Source organism: Sander lucioperca, chromosome 1 (assembly GCF_008315115.2).
Source record: "Sander lucioperca isolate FBNREF2018 chromosome 1, SLUC_FBN_1.2, whole genome shotgun sequence".
NCBI classification, from domain to species: domain Eukaryota; kingdom Metazoa; phylum Chordata; class Actinopteri; order Perciformes; family Percidae; genus Sander; species Sander lucioperca.
In genome coordinates this window covers 9652495-9668422 of record NC_050173.1, presented here as the reverse complement: position 1 = coordinate 9668422, position 15928 = coordinate 9652495, and the positions used below count along the sequence as shown (strand labels likewise).

At 41.1% G+C, this 15928-nt stretch overlaps 1 protein-coding gene across 3 annotated transcripts; it reads right to left on the bottom strand.

Annotated features, from left to right (window-relative positions):
• Positions 1-419: 419 nt before the first annotated feature.
• Positions 420-15687, bottom strand: cabp1b (calcium binding protein 1b). Of its 3 annotated transcripts, none has more exons than XM_031277900.2 (8): positions 14767-15687; positions 4294-4458; positions 3406-3436; positions 3147-3290; positions 2800-2909; positions 2471-2545; positions 2160-2232; positions 420-787 (listed from the first exon to the last, which is right to left on the bottom strand). In XM_031277900.2, the coding sequence occupies exons 1-8, from the start codon at positions 15433-15435 to the stop codon at positions 762-764; spliced, it is 1293 nt and encodes a 430-aa protein (XP_031133760.2). In that variant the 5' UTR covers positions 15436-15687; the 3' UTR covers positions 420-761. The 3 variants fall into 3 exon arrangements, with proteins under 3 accessions (XP_031133760.2, XP_031133762.1, XP_031133761.2); XM_031277902.2 differs by lacking the exon at positions 14767-15687 and adding an exon at positions 7251-7969; XM_031277901.2 differs by lacking the exon at positions 4294-4458 and having other exon boundaries at positions 14767-15686.
• Positions 15688-15928: the final 241 nt, after the last annotated feature.

Below are 15928 nucleotides of genomic sequence, written 5' to 3'. Positions count from 1 at the left end.
CACACTAAAAATATATATATATATATATATATATATATATATATATATATATATATATATATATATATATATATATATATATATATATCACAGTAAGATAGGCATAATGTTATTAAAGTCAGAAGAACTGCATCAGTGCTACAAAACACATAATTACCAAACAAATATTGGCTTGCCTTAACCAGGGTAGTCTTAAGGGACATACTAAACAGTATTGTGTGGAGAGAAACAACAGTATGCACAAACAAACAAAAAACACACAGCTTTGACAGAATCACATAAGTTATTTCCATATTGCCATATTACAGTTGTGTTTAAGATGTCCTCGGCTTTAGAGAGGAATGTGCTGTATTGGTTAGGGTGTCTGCTGGCATACTGCTGTAGTTGAAAATATGCATTTTTAATTGCTACAGTCTAACTCAAACATCCCATTACCCATTAATGTTGTTATCACTAAAGGAAAATGTGCTTTTTTAAAATATACTTTGTAATAGTCAGAAATGCAGCTGTTGGTTTTGTTTATGTTCTAAGAAACAGCAGCAGCATATAGTAAATCAACAGTGTTGCTCCTGGCTGTAGTCCTCAGCCTTTGTGCTTCAACATGGCAGTTTCAGGGCAGGGTTGATATGTTTCTTTTTTTGTTCATTGACAGTCCAGAAATTCAAGCTCCATCGGGACTCTGTGCTGGTCTCTCTCCTTTTCCTCCCATACCAACAGAGAATCCATGCCATGTTTTAACATGTCGACTCTCTGTCGGGAACTCATCGAGACATCATCCGCACAAACTCTGGGAATTAAAGAGAAGGACAGATTGTTTTACAAAGCTTTAGTTAAAAAAAACTTCAATGAAATATATGATGCTGCACAAGTGGGCACAACTGCTCATTAACATATAGGATACAAGTCATGTTGGAGGGTTTGTACCTCTGCGTTTGAGGTATTTATGGGTTGGTGGAGATGTAGGGTGGAGCACCTGCTAACCCCACCTCAACTCTACCGAGCATTTTAATATCTTTTAGCTCATTGTTTTGGTTTTACAACTTGCAACTTTAAACTGTTTTGCTTCACTCTCACCACTCTCATAGCATACTTTTGTTTTCAGTGAATAAAAGCTCTAGAAACCTCACTATACACTGCCTAGCACTAAACAACAGACTGACACAGTTCACAATGGCTGGTGAACATAGTGAAGCATTTAGCAGATATTTTCCTCAGTAAACCATGGACAAGGTCATAAACCTGAACAGGACACTGCCAAGTATGTTTACACATAAACATTTGAATAATAAGTTAGTTGCTATATTTTTTTACTTAAAGGGGCTGTACTCGACATTCAGAATATTAATATAGCAGCAAACAAATATTTGCTCTGTAAAGATATAGTGGAGTAATGGCGTCCTGAGCAGAGAATGAAGTCACACTTCCTCTGTGTGTGTTGTAATCCGAGCTTCTCTGTTCTTTGTTTTGATAGCCGTTTCGGCTGTGCGTGCATGTTAGTGCATGTGAGACGGTGTCAGATGCCTAATGCCGTGACAAAGCGTCTTCATTTGACAAGTTGGGGAACAGTCTGTGAGAGCCGTGTAGCAGCAATCCCAGACCACTTTTTTTCAGTATTTCGAGTACAGCTCCTGTATTGCTTTGCGACATTCAATTTGTAGACACTTCTACTGTAGGTGGATGGCTTGGTTCTTTTCTGCCACACACCCAATCTCAAAAATCATGTCATATCATCATTCATGTTAACCGTGATCTACATGTATTCTACTGTAGCACCCCAGAAGTACACTTTCTTTATCGATCTTGCTCGATCAAATGTTGCTTCGACATCATTTCTGATGTTTTACATATAGAATGCAGAGGAAAAAATTTAAATGTTGATGTAAGTATAGTTGCTCTACTTAGAACAGCCTGTACAGTATGCATATTTTTTTCTGTGGGTAATTTATGAGGTGCCATAATCCCTATGTGATGATAATCTGACAGACCTACAGAGCTGCCTTCATCCCTGCATGGTATTGAAATATCAGCACACATGTTGGTATTTTACTTTGAAGTATGTGTGAAGACATGGTGTAAGCATATTTGATTTCCAGGCAGTGAAATGTGTATGCTTTATGAATTGTAAAGCATGGTGTCACACACCGCATAGGATTATTTACCTTCAAAGTCTACGTGTCCATCTCCGTTAAGGTCAATGTCTCGTAGGATGTCCTCCAGGTCTCTGTGTCCTACCTGAAAAAGTCAATTTGTGGGGAAAGTGTGAATGTCCATGGCACAAACTACACAAACTACACACACAAACACACACACACACACACACACACACACACACACACACACACACACACACACACACACACAAACACACACACACACACACACACACACACACACGTATAAACAGATAAGACTCGGACAGACACCATGATTGATGCAGAGCTACAGATGAGGATGGACAGCAGCTCTTTACCTGTTGTCCTAAAAGTTTTTTCATTGCTTCTCTAAGTTCTGCTGTGCTGATCTGGCCGTCACCATTAGTGTCAAACTGAGAATGAGAGAAAAGACACAAATGAATAAAACAGAGAGAGCATTAATCAGAATAAAATCCTAATTACTAAAACTCTTTCTCTTTGGTTGCCATTCCTGTAATCCCCTCTAAAATAAAATCTACACATATGAATTAATGTTTACCCTTTAATGTTCCAACTCAATTTCAATCCATTGTGAATTATTTTGACCATAATGCTGTGATCACACTCAGTTTACTATTTGGTGAGATTCCCCAATGTCTTTCCTCACCTCCTTGAATGCATCCCTCAGTTCTTTCACCCCAATCATGTCTGCAGTTTCAGCCAGAAGTTTGGGCCCCATGAGCTCAACAAAGTCCTCAAAGTCAACATGTCCTCCCACTGTTGGACAGATTTTAAAGGGTAAACTGGGTTAACCTTGGGGGTATTCTTAGAGACAAAACATGACAAGACTGATTGCTTTATTTGTACCCGATCTGAAGAATAGTGATGCTGACGCCGAAGCACTGTTTTTATAGAGGCTGTAAAAGTATTGAACTTAAACCTTCTGCAGTGATGCACAATTACTTCTTTATGATAATAGTAGACACATATACACACAGACACCGTTTTCCTTACAATTCATGTTGATCTGCTGGCTCAGTTCTATTAGCTCCATCTCTGTTGGCATGTAGCCCATTGTTCTCATGCAGTTCCCCAGGTCTTTACAGCCAATGAACCCATCTTTGTCTTTGTCAAACTCCTTGAATGCCTCACGCAACTCTGAGAGCGAAGAAGTAGGGTATGAATGTGAGAAAGATGTTTAAACTATTTGACAAAATTGTAAAAATGTGTGTTATATTTTCACATTCTTTATTTTTCCTGAAATGCGACTTACCATCCATTTCTTCGGGCCTCAGCTCTCGGTCCTGTGAAGGATCACAGTGCAAGGTTAGAATCCAAACACTGCTGATCATTTTTTAAATCATGCCAGTATACAGCAATCCTCACACAATATGATGCAGTATGAAAATAAGTAACTGCAGGTATGTGCAGCAGAGTGCCAAGAGTCTCCTCCAGCCAAAGAGGAAGAGCTTATCAGGTTGATCACCTGCCGAAGAAAACCTGCAGACTCTTGGCACTCTGTGTCACCCTGTTGGAAAAATAACACATTAGCTGTTGCAATAAAAGTAAAAGAGCAGAAACAAGATAAAATATAAGATAGAGATGCAGAAACAATGGAAAGATGCAAAGTACGTAACAGTTTCTTTATTTGCCGGTCCATTGAATTAAAATGACTTAATCACAACTCTTGCATCCATTACAAACAGCCATGGGAGAGCTTGTCATCAGAACAGTCAGTAAAACAGCAGTAGTCTACACTGAGGATTTCAACAACACTGTTTTCTTTGATAACAAAACCTTGACTCGTGTTGTCACTGCAGGAAATAGACAAAGAGAGATAATCGTAACGTAGGGAGCATTTCTGCCATCACCATAACCCAGCTTTAATAATCCTCCATCCTGCTACAAATGTCCACCAATGTTTATGACTAATACATAATCAAATGCATAAACATTGGTGTGCATAAATATACACACAGACACACACACCCTTGCATTCAGCATTCTTGCTATCAAGATGTCTTGAAGACTAAAAATACCATCTTCAACGTTACAGTGAGAAGTGATTACTACACACATTAATTCATGTTATTGTGTGTGTACTTTGTTGTGTGCTAATCTCTTGGCATGCATGCACATGATATTGTCTGGACTTACGTACAGCCTGCCGGTTCTCAGCGAAGCCCTTGCGTAGAAAGATGCATGCAGGCCCCAGTACGTTGTGCATGGTGGCTCCGTTCTGGGCCAGGGCCACTAGTGGCTCAAGATAGGCCCCCCCAGAGCCCCCCTCCTCACACTGCACTGCTTTGTAGTTCTTCTTCTGGTCCTGGAGCAGCATTCGGGAAGGGGGGCCGGACATGGGAGCAGGGGCAAAGATAGGGGTAGAGACCGTGACTCAGATTGTGGCAGCAAGGAGTCAACAAGGAGGTGGGATGAAGGGGGTGACGGACATATGTCTGTCCGTCATAGAGAGGTGTGGAGTTAGGTCAGTCATGATGGAGGAAAGCACCTCAGTCAGAGGGAAGAGGTTGTAATTTGTCATGACATGGGAAACTGATGCCATCCATGAATCTGTCCTACAGGTCACAGGCCTGCACAACAGAACACTACCAAGCCTCTGTATCATGTGTTATAGATAATGCCAATAGTGGAGTTTACTATATAGCAAAAATGCAATGCCCCTTTTCATGTCACGCAACACTGACAGCCTCACATAACAGCTCTTTAATAACAAATTGCACAGTCAGCTGCAGACTCTAGAGTTAAAAGATAATTACAGTTTATAACTAAATTTGGTCTTAATTTTGACCATCATTTCTAACAGCATGATAACATTAATTGACTTATTGCTCAGATCTGGTAAAACAGAAACATCACTACAACAAAGTCGGACGTGGCAAGAAGTTTTAAAGAAACCCCCAGATTAGAAACTGCATGTTGTAAACATAAATCCCAGTCCAAATTTAACGTAATTACCATGGTTGTGTGCACACAGATTACCTGTGCAAGGAGCGATTATTACCGACATTTCAGGTGCACTCACTTGCGGCTTTACCTCCAAATTGAGTGGTTTAGATTATCTGACTGCTCATGTTTCTTACCCAATCCGACTTTGTTATCCAAAATCTCAAAACTGACTTTGGTGAGTACAATATCATTATAACTAACTAATAACTAACGGCACATGTTGGTAGCAATAGTGGTAGTGCAGTGTCTGGCGGTACGAGGGAATTTAAAGGATTGATGACACAGTGTATTTATAGTCAAAAAGACTTATGCTGGGATAGTTACTTGAATTTCTGTTTTTTTTTTGTGCACATTACAAAATAATTGTGTTGTCCAGGCGATGAGGCTAAAAGTCCGCCAGCCATAATCACCCATTATCCAACCAACCAGGGGGCAAAACTTGTTCTCTACAGTCATCCCAATTACAGAGAGAGCTACAGGTTAATTAAAACAGGCAATCACTGCTTGCCAGTAGACAAAAAAAGCTTCCTCTAAATAAAGCCTAACAAGGTCCAACCATTGCTCTGACTAATATTTAAATTAGATAGAGCAGCTGCCTGATGTTAGGCTACACACAGAACACAACAGTACTTTTCTACAACTAGTAAAAAAGGACTGTTTTCATGCTCTGTGACTATCTATTGCATTTACATATCTTCTTGCTTATAAAACATGATAATACCGGTCAAGTCTTCAATTATCACCGTGTAACATCCAACTCAGTAGAGGAAAATCCACTTAAAAGTGAGTGGAGTGGACTCACTGTCACAGCGAATTACCAAGGGACCATTTTTGCTGCTGTTTTACATCTCACAGACATGAGCTAGTGACCGTCTATAAATGCTTTTCCAGTAAACAGACATCTACATGCATACATTTGAAAAAAGAATATGCATGCATATACTACATGCAAATATACACTGCATTGTATTCTCTACAAATGACCTTCACACTCCATCTGTTACTATGCCAGTCCTAATGCCAGTTCATGCATTCCTACAGACCCCACCACAGGAACGGATGCCCACAGGGTAATCTGACCAAGTGATGCATGGAGCAGGGCTGTCTGTGGGTATATCGTGCCAAAAAAGTATGATGAAGCCACGCGCTTTCAGTTATATAACCAACAAAAAAAACTCAAGTCAAGCAAGAACTTCTCTAGCACTCCAAGACGTTGTGCACAGATGGCATCAACAGTTGCATGTCATATTTTGCTTCCTCAAGGATGTGCAGCTGCTGATATGAAGGAAAATCTATTTGCGGGACCGTCTGTCTGCTTCACTGAGAGTCTATTCAAGCATACGCTGCCACGATGAGGGCAGCAGATGTGTTGTACGAACAAAGGTTATCTTCTTGAGCCTTTACAAAAAACATTCAAAATGTTCTTCCTTCGTTGGCCCTTAATTGCACACTTATGTTGTCAGCTAAAAGCCCTAATACCAGTGGTACATTTGATCTAATCGAATCTGATATATGAAAGAGCACACCTGTTTGCAACATTTTCACTGACTGGCCACATCCCGCAGGTGCAGGTTCAACAGGGTAGAAATCTTCTGCTGGCTGGTAAGGTGGCATCACTGTGCGATTTGACTGACTCTAATGTTTGGTGACATGATCCAAATTTACAGACTTCACCTGAGCCAACAGGTCGAGCACAAGCACCACCAATCAACTCCGCTGACCTCTGTCGAAAGGGCTAAAATGGGTTTCTAGGGAATGCAACCATGCACTAATGAGCACAGAGAGAACTAGTATAAGAAGATATACATATGATAAGATGCATATTGCCCTTAACTCAATGCAATTCATAAAGTACATGCAGAATGAGTTTTCTACAAAGTCCTAATCAATTATAAAGACTGTAAGTTCCTAACATTGACAGAAACTACAGCATGAGACACAAGCTTTAAAACTCTTCCATTATTCTTCCATGTGCTTGGACTCCAGCAACACAAAACCCAGGTAAACAGTTCAAGACAGGCTGTTGGTGAATAGTCAGACAGTAGACATGGTTCAGTCAAATAGCCTTTGGTCAGGTTAGGGACACACCATGAGACAAACATGCACCAACAGTCAGGGGATTCAAGGACACCACAGCAAAGCGGACCTTACCTTCTTGGTGAAAATTTTAAGCGACTTTATAGAGTTGCCCATTGCAAAGAAAAATCCTCTTTGTTTTATGTTTTCTCTCTAACCGTGTCTGTGTTTGTGTGGCTGTATGTACGTGTATGCATGTGTGATTGCATATGTTTCCGGGCATGCATGGGAATAGGGGTGATTAGAAAGGGAAAGAGGGTTCAGTGGGTCAGTGACTAATATAAGAGGACATTTGGCAAAAGACAGGGAGAGGAGCAGAGATATCATAGGAGGTTGAGGAGGTATAGGAGGGAGAGGATGGATGAGTGTACGGGGAGGACCTAGAGGCAAGGACGCCGGAAGGTACGAGGGGAGGGACGCTGAGACAAAGGAGGAAATATGTAAACAAGGACAAAGGACAGATCAGAACGAAACAAAGATAAGCGAGGGAGAGGAAGCATGCGTGTGATCAGAGTGAGATGCAAGCGCCAGGAGTAGAAAAAGTAAGATTGCTTATTCATTCCATCCTCCTCTCCTACAGTGTCTTTCCTCCCTCCCCCCTCTCTCGCTCTCTCTCTTTCTCTCTCTCGCTCTCTGTCCGTCCGTCTGTCTCTTGCCCTTTTTTACCCTCGCTCTATCCCCTACTCTCGCTCACTTCGAAGTTTTAAACCATGCGAATGTGACAGAAGAAGCTCGTTCAGACAAGCATATTACCTTCCCCTAAGCGAGACGCTGGAGACACTAATCCAACACACATAAACACACACACACACACACACACACACACACACACACACACACACACACACACACACACACACACACACACACTCACACTCGATTAAACACACAAGCATGTGGGGGGCTGTGGAGCTAAAAATATAACACAAGCTCTCTCTTCACCCCCTGCTCTCCCACATTTCTCCCCCTCTCTCTTTCTCTCTCTCTCTCTCTCACACACACACACACACACACACACACACATGTAGAAGCATCACATTGTCATGTTAAGCTTCAAGGGCACGGATTGAGATCAAGACTAAAATGTGCAAAAATGACATTGATTGTGAACCACCAAGGAAACACATGCAAATACAAACGCACACACACACACACACACACACACACACACACACACACACACACACACACACACACACACTTCACACACTTCACACACTTCACACACACACACACACACACACACACACACACACACACACACACACACACACTTGTTGTAAAGTTCTATGACTGAGTGTCGGTACTAATACTCTAAAACCAGCAGGGAAAAGTAACAATGTAAAGGGATTTAGACTTGTTTAGTATTTCCATTTCATATTAGTTTATACTTCTAATTCACTACATTTTAGAGAGAAATATTGTACTTTTCGTCTTATTGTACCGAAGGGTATATAAAAATGGTTAGAATTGTCAGCAGTTCGACCAACAACATTAAAACTGTATCCATGTTACCTAATAAATAACTACAAAATAGTATCATACATAAATTAAATAATGATATAAGACTGTAAAATAAGCCCTTCTGTATAATGAGTATAATGAGGGTATATTTTGCTGATAATACTTTCAGGACTTTTACTTGTAAGTATTGGAGTGGAGTATTTATACATTGTAGTATTGTTACTTTTACTTAAGCTAAAGATTCACTTATTAAAAATATCTACTTTAAATCATAATTTCCTGTCTTAGTGCATGTGCACTGGAGGCTTCAAGTTCCTACACCACTCTTGTGTAAGTTCCAAATTGAACCATGACTGGCTTCCAAACACGCTTGTACATGTCTTAAGTTGAGCAAAGAGAACCCTTCCCCCTTTTAGGAGATTCATTTCAAAACAGCCTTCTAGTGTCAAACTGCACATACATCATTCTGCACCATCAAACATCCAAGTGAAGTAGCACTAAGCAAAAAAACATTTTTGAGCGGAAGGGGACATTAAAGCAGCCATATTATGCTCATTTTCAGGTTCATAATTGTATTTTAAGGTTGTACCAGAATAGGTTTACATGGTTTAATTTTCAAAAAACACCATATTTTTGTTGTACTGCAGTGCTCTCTCTCACTGCTGCAGATCCTCTTTTCAGCTGGTCTCTGTTTTAGCTACAGAGTGAGACCTCTTTTCTTCTTCTGTACTATCTTTGATTGCACTGCACATGCCCAGTAGCTCAGATGTAGATCATGTCAGCTAGCTAGCTCCATAGACAGTAAAAGAAAGGCTGTTTCTACAACTTTGCTCAGTTACAAGGCAGGATTAGCTGGGAGACTTCTAAATGAGGGCGCGCATGTAAGTAGTTCTTTTGTAGATTATGGTGAACTTGTGTGTGTTGTAGCAGTGCTTTGCTATTGAGAACGAGGTAGCATGCTAGCGTTAGCATGCTAGCGTTAGCCATAGCGTTAGCATGCTAACTCTACGAGCTAATGGTTGCGGTTAGCCTGCTCGTTTCGGCTTGTGACGTCACAAGCCGTGCTGATTTTGAACAGCTCACCCAGAGACTGAAGGCAGGACACATTCAGAAACCGTATCTCACTCTAAACAGCATGGGTGGATTTTTTTCAAAGTTTGTATGTGTGTGGAAGCACCAGAGACACAACATAACATCCCAAATCCCAGAAAAAGTGATTTTTTCATAATATGGGCACTTTAAGGACCTGAGTGCTTCTTCTACCACTGTCTAAAACTACAAACTACAGTATAAACCCTCATTTTAGTTTTTTACCAGCATCATTCACTCCTGAGGTAACACTAATAAACTCTTATTTCCCTCTCCTGTTCGACCTTGTCTATTTTCTTCTATTTTAATAAACACATTCACGCCGAAGTCGCTTCAGATCTCGCTCCTATTCAATATCTCTGTGGCTACTCTGTGTTGTTCTGGGGATGATTCACCCAGCCTCTCACCAGAGGCTCATTGTGAACTTCAGAACACATCAGACGTCAGACACAGGAGCCGTCAGCTCTCATAATGTCAGACCATATAGTGCACGGGCATGAGATCCATTTCTCCCCCTTCTCTTTCACTCTCTGGATGTATCATTTTCCTCACCCTTTTCTCACTCACACACAATTTACTTTACATAACTACTTACACACTACATACCGACAACATTTCACTAACATCTCAGGAGATCATTTATCTGAGTATTCAAGGATTATTTGGGGAACGTTTTCCTGTTTTGCAAAATATTCAATGTAAACACAATGTAAATAGATCGATACGCATGTACTAGACAGGAAGCTCATTCCAAGAGGACATTTTTTATGGCGATTTTGAGGTCAAATATAATCCTGTTTCATCCACTGCCATCAAGTGTGTTAAATAAGCTGAGAGATGTAGGAAGGGGAAGGAAGGGATGGATGTAATAAGAGGCCCTCATGCATTTATCATTAACCTGACAATTGTTCTTTTCCTATTATAAGGCAAAAGTGGAATCAAATCTAACCATGTCATGGTCTACTGAGTTTACTTCACTGTGTATTCTGATGATAAGACAAAGGGTTAAATAGAGTGGCCAGGAGATTTTTTTGTGTGTGTATTTTTGTCGTCATCAGACGACGTCTAGGCGGTGAAAAAACAAACAATGCACACATGCGTCATCTTCTTGTGCTTGGCTGAGACGTCAGCCATGGCTGATTAATTCATTCAAATCAGAACATCTAAAATCATCAGCTTTCATGCAAGTTATTCTGGTATTTTTGTGTTATTTCAGATAGTATTATTAGTAGTATTATTAGTCTGGTTAAAAGTCTAGTGCGTCAGCGGAGGGGAAAGAGTGATACGTCTCATTTTTGTCAATTACACCTCTGCTGTTTCTCCTCTGACTCATTTATCCCCTGTCCTCCGTCTCACTCCTCTGTCTCTCACTGATTTTCCCTTTCAGGCTTAGGTCTCCATGAATATTTAGCATCAACACCCGTGTGCTTACAAATGCAGCACGTGCAGCTGTGTGCGCAGGCTTTTACATTTCACTGCCTAATCCTCATCTCAAAAAAGGGATTCAACCAAAGCACAGCTATAAAAATACCCATCCGTGTCTAAAAATAGCCTGCTATACTCTAGACATACTGGAGACATATGCTGTGGTGAATACGATCATCTCTTTCCTCTCATTTCAACCCAGCTCTTTCTCCTTTTCTACTCATTTTGTCTTTGCCTCCTCTCTCTTTTCACTCCTCAGACGTCATCAAAGTCAGTATGACCCCAGCAAAGGCAAAGAGGGAGAGAGCAAAGAAGAAGAAGAAAGGGAATGGCAGACAGGAAAACCAGGCATGGAAGTGAAGGGCTAATCTGTGTTTTAAGACCTTTCCTCACATTGTCCTCAGAGCTGTCAGCTGGGAGCAGGGAAGTGAGAGTTGATGAGTGTTTGTCTTGTATAACAATCACCAGGTCTGCCAGCACTTTCTATTTTATTCTTTGTCCTCCTCCTGATTTATCCGATTGCCTCGCTTCCTTCTCTTTCTTTCCCTGCCCTTTCACTTCTCCTGTCTCACTGATGTGACACACACACACACACACACACACACACACACACACACAATGGACTGTTAATCCCTCTCACTCACACACTGAGTTCAAACCTATTAGTGTAAACAGTAAGTGCTCCCTCTGCTGGTTAATACACATTCTTTCATCTAAATTTAATTTAAAAAAAAAAATCATCTCAATAATAAATCTCTCGGCAGTAGATAATAGATGTCTTTCAATAACAGGTCTCTACCACATTTCGAGATTTACAGTGTGTTCTTTTTTTTTTTTTTTTTTTTTAGAACAAGGTCATTGAATGTCACACAAGCTGAGGGATGTGGTGATTGTAAAAATCTCTCAAAATAGAAACAGAATTTCTACTGGGACAGAGAAACTGCTCATGCTCCTTGATCAAGGTGACTGGTGTAACCTGGATAGATTAAAGGCCTGAATGTGCAGAAATAGTGGGAGTTTTGTTAACTATGGTGCCTGCCTGATTTAAATGTTCATATTAAACTATGATTTATCTAATGAATCATTGTATCACAACCTATCTGTAACCATCAAGCTGCAAAACACATTCAAGCAGCTAAACGCATCTCACATTTGTCCTTACTCTTACCCCCACACTAGCCTTTTTTTATAATCATGATTAATTTTATGAATATGAAAGTGTAGATTATAAATTGGTAGTTTGGAAAAACATGATGGAAACCTGCTTTTTTATTCGCCAGTCAGGTAGCATGTTTGCCAGTCAATTTGGATATTTTTTTCAAGACAAACAAAAAACCAAACACTCTGCCCTCCTCCAGTCTCTCGTAATCAGGTCTTGATGGGCTATTTTTAGCTTCTTCCACTGGCAGTGCATGAGTTCTGCTTGAATTGTATGCAGATCTTGAGGTTATGTAAGAAAATTTGAAATGAAAGAAGTTGTAGCGTGTAATATCTCACCCCACATTCTCTGTTGCGCTGCCACATCTATTCAAGGAGCATTAAAGGCATGTTATTATGACTGCTTGGTCATTAAAATTATACAGCTTGGATAAGATGCTGACAAGGTGCAAAAAAAACCTGTCTCTGTCATTTTCTTTCTTTTAATTTTCGCACATACATCTTCACCCTTACTTGCTCTCACTTTCACACAAACACTGAGTGCAACTGAGAGCCGTCAACTCAGACATCTATTTTGACTGTTGACTTAACTTTATGGTGAGATCACAGAAAACAAATGTGTCACAAATATTTCCTCTTTAAAAAGTTGATGATTCAATTACAAAATATATATTCACCATCGCTGAGTAGGTCAACTTTTTGATGCAATGTTTTTAATGAGTTGATAACTGAGTAATCCTGTTATTTCTTCCATCTATAGTTCACATTTTGCTCACCAAAAAAACATTCAGAGCTGCAGTTCGCCAACACGACTCAAATATACAATAACACTATTACAAAAGAATAGGTTACGGTTCCCCCAAAACTCCAAGAATTTCAGGTGGAAAATATAAGAGGTCTATAGATTTGATGGAAACTTCAAAACATCTGCTATTTCCACACACGTCAGCAGCTCCAGAGACTTTATATAGCACACCGCTGCATGGATTTCGCCTCACTGGAACCCCTAAGACTGATTGAAGCTCTGGCCTGGATTGAGAGGAGTTATTTCTGGAACACATTAGTGTTCGGGGAGGTAATTGTCTCCTCTTGAGCTTTTTTATCATCAACACAGAGAGAAGGATTTAAATGAAACAAGAAAAAAGATGGGAGGAAATAGACAGACTGCTGTACTGCACAACTGCACGGCGTGTCACAGGAGAAGTGCAGATGTGTTAGTAGGTGAGCAGGTGATGCAGGGAAGAAGAGATACACCCTTTATTTGCTGTCCTTTCTCACAACAGTGTCAGAATTTTTTTTTTAGGTGAGTGATTGATCAGATTTTTGTAACCTCAATATCAAAAGGGTTCACTTACCTCTGTGTGTGTGTGTGTGTGTGTGTGTGTGTGTTCGTGTGTGCATGCATGAGTGACAAGCTCTCATCAATGAAAGGTTTTCCACACAACGGGAAAGTTGATCCCCCTGCTGTTGCTCAGGTGACAGGCACAATGAAAGTGGTTGTATTCATATTGGGATGCATGACAGACTGCAGCCCCCCTGTCATGGGACTGATGGATACCAGACACATACAGGAGCCAGATTTGGACTGAATACGTGCATCCATTTTTAATCTGCTCACCTGGGGTGACTGGAGGTCCAAGACAGACATGGCTTCCAGTTTCACCCGCATCTGAACCTCCACCTGCTCTTGACCAATCAGCTCTGCAGCAGTGATACACTTTTATTAAGCATCCACAGCTACAGTAACTGTGGCAATAAAGGAATAGAATATCAAACTTTCACTTTGTTTTTAAAATATAGACATAATGTTGACTTGAGAGTAAACCACTGACATTAATACACCTGGTCTCTCTTATACTGAGAATAGTGTGAAGATTTGATATGGATTATTTTTGTCCTACCATATTGATATTGCATTTATACTCTCATGATAAAGCAGCTCTCTTATTTTTTAGTTGCTTTTCCCCCCACCTATGGCTCCAATTGCACCCCCAGCTGTTTTTGAAGGGGGATCTCTCTTTGATTTGCCTTTCACAAATGTTCCATGTGTTAAGGAAAAAAACGTGTCTTTTTACAGAGAACTGATGTGGCCATAAAGCCTATTGAGTCAGTGTATGTGAAATAAATAATAATAATAGTAACTTGTAATATGCATTTAAAACAAGACAAACGTCTTTGCATTGACCTTAAATTAAGCTATAACCGATTACTGAAATGATGTGCCAGTTGCCCCCAAATGCTGAGTCTATATGTTTTCTTGATTCATGAACTGATGATTCATTTACTTGACAAATTGAAATTTGGCCCCCTTTCCATTGTGTTACGGTATCAACGAGCAAAATGTTTTTTAACACAATGTTTAAATTAGGCTTTTTCTGTTGCATTTCAACAAAAGAAAACTTAAATTCTCTGAAAAACTTGTTTCAAAAGTTTAATTTGCTCCATGCCCTCTTACCTGCCCAAAGACTGACTTCACAATCGGATGAAGACTAGAGTCATACTCAGTTACGCTCAGTCTTTTGGATGTTCGGCTGGATGGGGGCTTGACAGATGCGCTGATCGCAGGTGGGTCAGAGCTGAGGCTGGAGGATGACCCGGTGATGACTCTCTCCCTGGGCTCGAAGAAGAAAGCCGCATCGTCCGGTTGTTTTGGATAAGATGGAGTTGGAGAGGTCCTCCTGTCTTGCATGGAGCCGCCCTGGTGATGCGCTGCAGGAGGCAGCTCACCTCCGGAGGAGTCGTGGTGATGATGATGGGAGTGTTTGGACCTGGTGGACTTGCTGCGCTCTTTCTGATGCCGACTCGTCCCGTGTCTCACATCCTCCTGAGCGTAACTATCATCCTGGAGGCTCGGCTGCCGGTGAGAGTGGCTCTTCTGCATCCGATGATCACCTACATTTCGAGGGTCGGCATGTCTTGGTTGACAGAGAGGTCTCCGCGCACTCGTCTCGCAGTCCTCCGTCCAGCCTGCATCATCGCTGCCTCCAGCTCCGGTGGAATGATGGTGAGCGCGGAGGCTCCGGTGATTGTGTGGACCGCTACTCGAGTGCGCAGACCTGCGGTTGAGCCCCGATGATCTCAGCAGAGAAGTAGTGGACTCGCTTTTGGGCAGAGAAGAGCTCATCGTTCGCTTTCTCGCGCTTGACAGGTGGAGTGAAGGTGCTGCTGGTTGCAGGTCGAGAAAAGGAAAATCGTCCTTCGCCACGTGCAGGTGTTCAGCATCAGCCAGTTGGACCCCACTCTTTAATCCTCATCAACACTCGACCATCACTGCACAGTCCGCGGGGATGAAGACGAAGCAGCAGCCACCTGATCGAGCTGTTGCAGTGAATGTGAAGTGCAGCCTGATCTGGCAGCCAGGCGGTCACTGTGACGCTTCACGGGGGGCTCCACTAACTTTGGATAACAGCACTGTTTTTTTGCGCTGTCGCGTGCCACACGCAGTTCATGCGCAAACTTCATAAAGTCTCACGTCACAAAATATAATTTCTCGCATGATAAACCGCTTGATTAATATTCCCTATATTCTATAAGAACACCCGTTTGAGCTTTTCTAACATCGTTCATATTTCACAAGCATTAATGGACACATTATGTTAAACACAAAAACTCAATCT

Excerpts from the sequence above, each read along its gene's own strand:
- cabp1b (XM_031277900.2), bottom strand. The coding sequence starts at position 15,435 with ATGAGCTCTTCTCTGCCCAAAAGCGAGTCCACTACTTCTCTGCTGAGA. Across the intron at positions 3,291-3,405 it reads GAGGCCCGAAGAAATGGATG|AGTTGCGTGAGGCATTCAAG; the intron begins GTAAGTCGCATT and ends CTTCGCTCTCAG. Across the intron at positions 2,233-2,470 it reads AAAAACTTTTAGGACAACAG|GTAGGACACAGAGACCTGGA; the intron begins GTAAAGAGCTGC and ends TGACTTTTTCAG.